The sequence below is a fragment of the Garra rufa genome, chromosome 11 (genome assembly GCF_049309525.1).
Source record: "Garra rufa chromosome 11, GarRuf1.0, whole genome shotgun sequence".
In the NCBI taxonomy this organism is placed as follows: domain Eukaryota; kingdom Metazoa; phylum Chordata; class Actinopteri; order Cypriniformes; family Cyprinidae; genus Garra; species Garra rufa.
In genome coordinates this window covers 19933636-19943942 of record NC_133371.1, presented here as the reverse complement: position 1 = coordinate 19943942, position 10307 = coordinate 19933636, and the positions used below count along the sequence as shown (strand labels likewise).

Sequence of the window (10307 nt, the reverse complement as noted above, 5' to 3'; positions counted from 1 at the left end):
CACCAAACACCATCCCTAATACAGAATATTCACCATACTTTTTTATCCAACATCATGTGCAATACTTTACTGGAGAATACATCATAAAGACAACTAAAGTCATCTGAGCTCTCCTGGGGGGGTGTTCCATAAAACAAGTTTACCAAATAAGCCAGGCTTATTTCAGTTAGTCTGACTTATTGTCACTTGATTTGGCTCAAAAATAAGTCAGACTAACTGAAATAAGCCTTAAACTTGGTAAACTTGTTTTATGGACATCCAGCTGTTATCCAGCACACTACAATACAAGTGATGAACAAAAGAAATGACCAGTTCAAATCAATTTATTGTCACAATACCATAATCACATGTGTACAAGTGAAATTATTTGTGCAAACTGCAGCAGTACAGTATGGATGAAAAATATAACAATATATTAAATATAACACACATACACAGTATATATATATATATATATAAGGATTCAGTACATGCAGAGAACAATATATGGTGAAAAGTATGCTATACAGTGAGCACAAAATGAAAAATAATGATAAAAAAATGATAAGAATGGTATGAATTAGTGCAAACAGAATGTCAGGGTGCAGAATAACAGTGAGTCAGAGTCCAGACAGTGTAATTGTTAGGGTGCAGTACATGATGTGGTGTGTGGTGTTACTAGTACGAATTCAGTTCAGTCTGTGGAAAGTCTCGCAGTCTGCTGGTGTAGGTTCTGCAATAACTTCTGCCTGATGGTAACAATGAGAGCGATCCATGCAGTTGGCTGGAGTCTCTGATGGTCCTCTGTGCTTTCCTCACACACCACCTGATCTAGATGTCCTGGAGGGACAAAACATGTATAGAATGTTGTAAATCATTAAACAACATACAGAATTAGAATTTATAGTTTTTGCATTGGACTTACCATTGATTCTTGTTGGAGGCATGGGCCAAAAGAATCCCTCCACAACTCTTGTTGTTCAGTTGTAAAGTTTACTTTTTTGCGCCGCAACATCTGAGCGGTCACAGTAGAGCTGTCCGTCTTCACAGCAGATACCTGATGGCCGTTGAATTAATCTCTTCATCAACTGGCTTCATCCTCCTCCAAACAAACAGACAAATAAATAAGTCAACAGAGAAATAGTGTTGGTGATTACAGGTGCTGGTGTCAGTACTCACCATATTCGGTCATTTCCCGCCCAAATTCCAGATATGATGCCACAGTTGATTTGCTAATTCTAGGAGCTCGAAAAAAAGATGTGTTTGTGACAAACAATAATGTTATCTTTTGAGAGATCAACATCAAATGCATATAACTACATTGCTTGATTACATACATACCAGTGGAAATCTGCCTTTTCTATTTGGGCACAAGAAGACCATGTTCTTTCCTCATTCATCAGGACTGGTTTGACTGGCTTGCTGTGACTGATTTTCTATGCGTTTTTGGTCTCCAGCTGTAAAACAAGAAAATATTTATTGACCCCATGTTTAATTATTATTGTTGTTTAAACACAAAATAAGCAGTTATAATTATATACTTCAAGCTCAAGTTCCCTGACAACTCTCGCAGGCTCCTGAGTTCATCTGTACACATCAGATTCAGAGTCTGAGAAAAGACCATCATGCAAACTCTCAGTTTCTACCTTAAAACAGAGCACAAAAGAATGTGTAAGTGAGGAAGTAAAGGAATAAGAGGAAGAAACATTTTGAAGAATTTTGTCTGCAAGTTTAACAGAGTGAGAGGAAAGCAGCATTCGAATTTTTTTCTTTAATAGCAAGCTAATATGAATTCTTTAAATATGATTACCTGCTGACGATTTAGTTGTAGGCAGTTCACACACGCCTCTCCACACCGCAGCTATTTGACACAGAGAAACAATATGGTTGGAATCTCTTTCAGAACAAATTTTTCCAGATGATGAAAATAAAAACATTGACAGCCAATCAAAATCCACCATACTGTGAATAGTCTGAGCATGTATATGAAGACAACATCACTGCAGCACACGCTTATAATAAGCAGAATGTTATTTTATTTCAGTATGAAAAATAAAAGGTTAAAATACTTATCATTGTAGTTCTTGCTCTAGATGTGAACAGCTTCAAGTGATCTGATTTGGCCAAATTAACTGAAGATCTGATTTGTCACGTGACAAGTCGGTGATGGGAGTGAGTGTTGACTATAGAGGAGAAATTAAAAAAATAAGTATACATGCAAAAACTGGAAGACGGCAATAAAAGTACTGTGAGCAGATGAGAGAGAAAGAGTGGAAGCTTTTGGAAGGGCTGATATTGTGGAGATCTGATGAAGAATGACTGCAAGACAGAAAGAAAGATGTGATCACATGATGAACAACAAACACATTGAAAACAATGGCACACAACAACATACTGTAAGTGCAGTATGTATAACATTAAACAGAATGTAATCATCTGTTGGTGTAGATGGACCACAGAGAGAGAGAGCAAAACTATGTGTAAATTAATTATTGATTACATTTCAGAAAAATAGGAACAAGTGATGGCATTTACAAGAGTTGTTTTCTTTAAAGAGCTGCTGGAGTAAATGATCTGATGTAACTGCAAGACAGAAAAAAAATATAAAATTACAATATTTACAATAAATCACAATAATTATAAAATTAATTTATATAATTAAATAATAATAAAAAAAGTATAAAAGGTGACAAGCATTGTAATTACTGTGCTTTATAAATAGTATACCGTAAAATCACAGTTAATGGTAAAACTATGCTTACAGTGGTAAAACCATGGTAAACGTTGTGGTTGTTGTGCTTCAACTACAAATACCACAGTAAAACTATGGTTATTGAGGTAAAACTACGGTAAGTGTTGTGTGTAGTGTGCTTTAAAAACATACCACAGTAAAAAAAAAATGGACGCTGAGGTAAAACTACGGTAAGTGTTGTGTTTATTGTGCTTTAAAAACATACCACAGTAAAAAAAAAATGGACACTGAGGTAAAACTACGGTAAGTGTTGTGTTTATTGTGCTTTAAAAACATACCACAGTAAAAAAAAAAAATGGACACTGAGGTAAAACTACGGTAAGTGTTGTGTGTAGTGTGCTTTAAAAACATACCACAGTAAAAAAAATGGACACTGAGGTAAAACTACGGTAAGTGTTGTGTTTATTGTGCTTTAAAAACATACCACAGTAAAAAAAAAAAGGACACTGAGGTAAAACTACGGTAAGTGTTGTGTGTAGTGTGCTTTAAAAACATACCACAGTAAAAAAAAATTGACACTGAGGTAAAACTACGGTAAGTGTTGTGTTTATTGTGCTTTAAAAACATACCACAGTAAAAAAAAATGGACACTGAGGTAAAACTACGGTAAGTGTTGTGTTTATTGTGCTTTAAAAACATACCACAGTAAAAAAAAAAAATGGACACTGAGGTAAAACTACGGTAAGTGTTGTGTTTATTGTGCTTTAAAAACATACCACAGTAAAAAAAAAATGGACACTGAGGTAAAACTACGGTAAGTGTTGTGTGTAGTGTGCTTTAAAAACATACCACAGTAAAAAAAATGGACACTGAGGTAAAACTACGGTAAGTGTTGTGTTTATTGTGCTTTAAAAACATACCACAGTAAAAAAAAAAATGGACACTGAGGTAAAACTACGGTAAGTGTTGTGTGTAGTGTGCTTTAAAAACATACCACAGTAAAAAAAAATTGACACTGAGGTAAAACTACGGTAAGTGTTGTGTTTATTGTGCTTTAAAAACATACCACAGTAAAAAAAAATGGACACTGAGGTAAAACTACGGTAAGTGTTGTGTTTATTGTGCTTTAAAAACATACCACAGTAAAAAAAAAATGGACACTGAGGTAAAACTACGGTAAGTGTTGTGTTTAGTGTGCTTTAAAAACATACCACAGTAAAAAAATGGACACTGAGGTAAAACTACGGTAAGTGTTGTGTTTATTGTGCTCTAAAAACAAATACCACAGTAAAACTATGGTTACTGAGGTAAAACCATAGTAAACATTGTGGTTGTTGTGCTTTAAAAACAAATACCACAGTAAAACTATGCTTACAGTGGTAAAACCATGGTAAATGTTGTGCTTTAAAAACAAATACAACAGTAAAAATATTGTTACTGAGGTAAAACCATGGTAAATGTTGTGGTTGTTGTGCTTTAAGAACAAATACCACAGTAAAACTATGCTTACAGTGGTAAAAACATGGTAAATGTTGGGCTTTAACAACAAATACCACAGTAAAACTATGGTTACTGAGGTAAAACCATGGTAAACGTTGTGGTTGTTGTGCTTTAAAAACAAATACCTCAGTAAAACTATGCTTACAGTGGTAAAACCATGGTAAATGTTAGGCTTTAACAACAAATACCACAGTAAAACTATGGTTAATGAGGTAAAACCATGGTAAACGATGTGACTTGTGCATTGGCTACACAAAATATGGTCAAGCAAAAGTTACTATGGTAAAACTATGGTAAATGTGCGGACTTTTACATGATAGCGCTTATCACGTGACACTGGTTTGGTTGATCTGTAAAGCTGTCATTAGCCACGTGAATATAATTAAAACGGTTTTATTTATTTATCTATTTCAAAACAGCAACAGTTAGAAGTTAGCTTAGGCTAATATTAGCAGCTGTGCTAACGCAGCAGTCGACTGTTCTAACTTAAAAGCACACGCTTCCATTTTAACACATGACCCCACGTACAGAGACGCAGAAGCAGCGAAACAATTAAAATAATGATCTCATTACAAAAGAAAAGATAATTTGTTGCCTTTCTTACCTGTTTGAAGGTGTATATGCATCAAGTGAATGGGGCAAACCGAGCCTCGCAGGTGACGTCACTGCCGTAGAAGATGCTGCGTGCTATTTGTGCTCTCCACAGAAGTTAATGGGAAGGATTGGCGTATCATATGCACGCGAAATTGGACTTTGGCGTATGTATTACACGCAATTGGAAAGTGTAAAGTCGTGTTATTTATACGCAAATTGATGAGAACGGGTTGGCTTTAAAGGGTTGTTGTTTTTCAAAAAAAAAATTCAAAAATATTCTTTTTAATTTAATAGCATTTTTGTTTTTGTTTTTCTGAGCAAAAAATAAATATCACACGTTTTTCTCTAATTTACAGAAGATACCCTCATTCAGTGTAACAATCTTGTCAGGCATATTTACAACAAAAATCCATTTATGACATTAAAAAACGAATTACTTTCACCCCAAATACTAATTAGTTATAATTCTACAATTTTTAAATTTGACACTATCCCAGGTTTTGCACATTTGTCAGTATTTTTTTTAACTCATTTAAAACACAATAAAATTTTATATGCTCCCTTATTCATGAATTCATGTACAAGTCAGAATAAGCATGTTGTTTGAATTTTAACATAAATACTGTGTTACACTGAACGACAATGTAACATTATTTCAACCAAATTTTGACATTTCATTCTCCAAAAACATATTTGAAACCTTGAAAGTAGATACTTTACTTACATTTAATGTGCTTTCTATGGACATAAATTTGGACGTAAATTTCTTTTGACGTGAACATAACGTCTTTGGCCCACATAAATCTACTGAATCCTAAATCATAACTAATGCACATCTACCTTCATGTAAACAATACAAAAGGCAGATGTCTGACCTACAGTACAAATATATTTCCCCCAAGGATATATTTTGTATCAATGTCAGCATTTTTCCTATACAGAATATTATCTGTAGAGTGCAACTTATTGGAAGCTCCAAACTGTATTTTATTTATTTTTCTTAAATTCTTAGAGCATCACAGAAATTTTATTCTGTTAGCAACTAGGTTGTCATGATAGCTAAGTTGTAAATATTAGTCATTTAGATTTACAATGAAAAATGTGTGTGTGTGTGGGTGGGGGGGGGGGGGGTCATATCTTACTATGGTGAATCTTAGTATTATATTTAATCACACATAAAGTCTAAATTATATTTTATGCATTTCACATCAAAACATGTAGATCTAAATTTCTAATAGATATTATATTTGATTTAGTGGCACTTAAAAATAATGTTTAGATGCAAACAGTATGCAACACAATGCAAAACAATAAAGAACATACACAGACACATTTCCCTTCCCTAACACTTAACATTTTGTTATATTTTATTTGAATATTTATGTTTCTTATTATGTTTTTTTTATCTTGAATGCATTAGTATATTAAATTATATCATGTTGTTAATGTTTATAGCATTATTTTAGTGTGTGTTACTCTGATTATGTTCTGTGTTTGTGTAGCAAAACTGTGTAGGGTGCTTATTAGCAGCTGTTTAAGAAAATGCCTAATTTGATATGTACTATTATGGTAGTTACTACATTTTAAAGTAAAAACCAGATTTGGGTCATCACTTAATGAAATATAGCCTGTTACTATAAATAAATAAAAAAAACGCGCAGACATCACCATGCCATCCCCTAATGCTAAAATACTGTTTCTGGCAACCGCAGCTGCCATCTTTTCCCGTAAATTTAACCGGATTATTTTAGAGAATACATTTTGTGTTCACGATACATACTGAACATGAGTATTTTGTAAAAACGTATGAACTACACGTAGCCTATGATGCGAATAATGTGTGGCGCTGCAATACTAGCCTTTATTGTAGTAACTAACAAATATAACACACAATGTTAGTCTTTTACACAAAGCGCACGTTCCTCGTCCAGCAGTGACAGATGAAGGAAGGTGGCTCCACCCCTCTACTAACATCTCCCATCTGAGAGCTCATTCATACTAAGAAGATGTGTTGTACGAGCCACGCTCAACCTAAGCGCACGCGACACATATATCCACACATGCCCGGAGAAGGACCACAATGCCACCATCGTGCAAGTAGCAGTTTGAACGGAAAATGCTTATATTATGCACTACATCTGCACTACTAATGCGTAAATATCAACGGATGGGGAACTATAAGCACTTCGTTGCGCGCTGTAGCTGGAGGAAACTTCCATGCGCTCGGTCTGATCATAGGATGCTCTGAAAGAGAATGAGACGAGTGAAGTCGGGAAAGTTAGACTGAAGGAAAATGTCGGCGACACATGCCTCACCTTTGTCCAACAAAACCGACCAGTATGAGGACGTGGACGCGGTCGAGGGCAACTGGCAGCTTCTCTTTGGTTTATCCTTCGCCATCGCTACAGTCACTTGCTTGGGAGGTTTGTACTCGCTAATGTCGCTGCTCAGGATGAGAAGTAAGTCTTCCCTCTGTCTGATAGTGGCTTCTTTATCAATAGACGACCTGATCAGCGTCGTGCCGCTCACGCTCTTCATGATCTTGCAGTGGAGGAGCAGAGACGCGAACCGGTCGGGCGCAATGTGCACACTATCTGGACTCCTGTATGTTTTCCAAGGGTTGTCAAGCAATATGAAAGCCTGTCTCATAGTTGCCTACACTTTTTACGTGACAAAACGCTTTGGAGTGTATCAGACGGCTAACCGATCTCTCGGGGTGTTTGTGGCAGTGGTGGCGGTGTGGACTGTGAGTCTTGCGGTCAGCGTCCTGCCTGTGTGTGGCTGGGGTCGCTTCGCCCCCACTTCACTCGGCTGTCTCCCGGAGAACGACAGCCTGTACGTGCTACTTCTTTTCGCCATTTACTCACTGTGTTTCTGCGGGTTGGTAGTTTGCTCAGTTCCTCTCATCTGCCAGCTCATGTGCTCCACGGAGGCCCTGAGAACATTTTACCCGAGCTATTTTGAAATTGCCGGGTCGGCGCCGCTGTGTGAGATTCCCTCTCTGTCACGGGATAGCTTGGAGAAAAGTTTGGGAGCCTACAATGAATTTAACTCAAACAGTGGTAGTTTTAAAAACAAAATGGAGACATGTTCCTTATCATACTCTCCAGCAACTCATTTCCAGAAAGATGAAGCTCAGAGTGCACGACATTCCCGTGTGTTTTTCTCTCAGAAGCGCTTCTCTATGATTCTGGCCATGGCGCGAATGGTTCTGTGGATGCCAATGATGGTGAGATCTTTAAATGCAATGTTCAGACTTTTTCACTTGAAAATCATTTAATTGTTACATTGAATTATAATTTATCGTTACACTTTCAAAATGAAAAGGTATTTGAGCCCTCATTCTGATTTCCTCAGACTAGTAAAAAAATATATATTTGGGTAATATTGGGTCTACTGACACATGGCATACCATTAGTAGTAAAGTAGGTTAATATATTCACTTACTTTTTTTAATGCCTACATAAACTGTTCGACCTTTTACAATGCAACCATTTAAAGCATCACACAAAGATGAAAATAAATTTGCCACCATTTACCTCACAAAACCACTTAGAATAAACATAATGGCATAATGATGTTTTTCAGTATTCATGATGCATTTTATTGCTTAATGTTGTAGTCTGTTGATTATTGTATGAAAAAGAGGGAAAAAACTACATGATGTAAGTGCTTCAGAACACTGGCCTTATTGAAAGAGTTGATTTCATAAGGGTTTGTCTACTTTGGGAATCTGAGAAAGAAGTGCCTTATTTGCAGTGTGTTACAAAAACCTTTTTTCAGTCTAAAATGTCTTGTTCAGCTGTATACATAATCAATATATTTTCAGTTTGACATCAGGGAAGGCCTAAAGGCAATGATATAGACTGACCTTTCAATATAACCTGTCAATGTAAATGTGTCTTTTTATTTCATTTTTTTTTTTTTTTTAAATTTGGTCTGTTTAAACATTCTAAAATGATTGGTGATTCACATATATTTTTCACTGGCAAACATTGCCCTTGCAGACCCAAATCCTGGTGAGTCATGCTGTTCACATGCACAGCTCGTCCTTGGAGACTCTCTGTTTTTTCCTGACCTTGCTTTCTGCGGCGGTCACCCCTGTGTTCGTGCTTTCGGAGCGCTGGATCCATCTGCCATGTGGCTGCTTCATCAACTGCCATCAAGGCTTAGGATCCGAGCTTTCCAACGGTTTGTACACTGATAAAGAACCCCATCAGCCTATTGTGGAACTTTTTGTTTTTGTGGATTTTTATATAAGTATATTTTGTTTATTTTAAACAATCAATGATATAATGTATTAGATTGTATAAATTGTGTATTTTGATATAATTCTTACATAAATGTGTGTGTGTGTGTGTGTGTGTGTGTGTGTGTGTGTGTGTGTGAGAAACAAATCAAAATAGCTTTCCACATTGCCACATTATCATTTATGTGATCTTTGCAGCAAAGAAAAGGAGATTTGAATTCAACCTCTCATTCCAGCAAGACTATGGCATTTACAAGATCTCCCACGTCAAGTCACCATCTATTGAGAAACCCTCTTTTAATAGTTTATACAGCTGCGATTTCTCTGAGAGCAGAGTGGCGGTGCTGGACAGCGGTCAGATCGGTAAGTTCAGCACCACGGCAGCGGAGGACAGCTCCCTCCACAGCGAGCTGCTGCTTGAAGAGAGAGCAGACAGCCAGCCTCAGAGCTCCATAGAAAGGGATGGACCCTGCAGTGTCTCACCTCAAGTTTCAACCTGTGATCGTGAGGATCTTCACCTCGACAATTCGTCTGTATTCGATGGTCCTGAGAGGAGGCTGTCACATGAGGAGTGTCGTAAAATCGAGCTGACTGACTGGGAGTGGTGCAGGAGTAAATCAGAAAGGACACCCAGACAGGTAAGATGACACACATTTAACAAACATAAGGGATGGAGTTACTTTATTTTGTTGTCAAGTAACAAGAAAAGCATAGTAACAGGAAATTATATCACATTGTGTATATCACTGCAGATCCCCATGAGAAAGAAAGTCTCTTAACAATATCAGATAATTTGAACTTTTTATGGGAAATGTTAATGTTATTTCAAATTGTTTTAGAACTTGTAATGTTTAATTAAAATGTCACAACTTCTTCTGCCAGTAAAAAAATCGCAACTTTAAGTAGATAGTCTAACGCAGACAGCACATTATTATGGGTTTATCAAACTTTCTTCGCAAGAACTTTTCTCCCAATGCAGTACCGGTACTACCCTTGTAAAAAAGACATATGCCATAATTTATTTAAAATACATTTGCAGTGGTGGCCAAAATTATTACAACACTAGTAATTTCACCAGCTAAAAATGGTTTTAAGTCAGTTATTTTTACCTTTTGCTGTAGTGTGTCAGTAGAAAATATCAGTTCACAAGCATTCATTTTGCCAATAATTGTAATTATCCTGTGTGAATTTGGTTGCACAAGGAGTCTGACAACAGCCTGTGTTCCACACAGAGATCTGATCTCATCATCACCCAGTCTGTATGGAATGACATGAAGAAACAGAACAAACTGA

General features: G+C 36.4%; 1 protein-coding gene and 1 long non-coding RNA gene across 5 annotated transcripts in view; one reads left to right on the top strand and one right to left on the bottom strand.

Annotated features, from left to right (window-relative positions):
• Positions 1-314: 314 nt before the first annotated feature.
• LOC141345713 (uncharacterized) lies at positions 315-5812 on the bottom strand. Of its 4 annotated transcripts, XR_012357070.1 has the most exons (9): positions 4776-5812; positions 2515-2562; positions 2049-2298; positions 1790-1840; positions 1521-1625; positions 1321-1436; positions 1159-1224; positions 905-1081; positions 315-819 (listed from the first exon to the last, which is right to left on the bottom strand). It is a non-coding gene; the product is annotated as an uncharacterized lncRNA (long non-coding RNA). The 4 variants fall into 4 exon arrangements; XR_012357068.1 differs by having other exon boundaries at positions 1790-2298; XR_012357071.1 differs by having other exon boundaries at positions 1159-1217; positions 1790-2298.
• The window catches only part of LOC141345712 (probable G-protein coupled receptor 149), a 60322-nt gene continuing 55822 nt past the window's right edge, over positions 5808-10307 (top strand). Inside the window, exons 1-3 of the mRNA XM_073850607.1 lie at positions 5808-7994; positions 8773-8956; positions 9213-9652. Of these exons, the coding sequence (XP_073706708.1) occupies positions 7059-7994; positions 8773-8956; positions 9213-9652 (1560 nt within the window). The 5' untranslated portion in view covers positions 5808-7058. The remainder of the gene's footprint in view (positions 7995-8772; positions 8957-9212; positions 9653-10307) is intronic.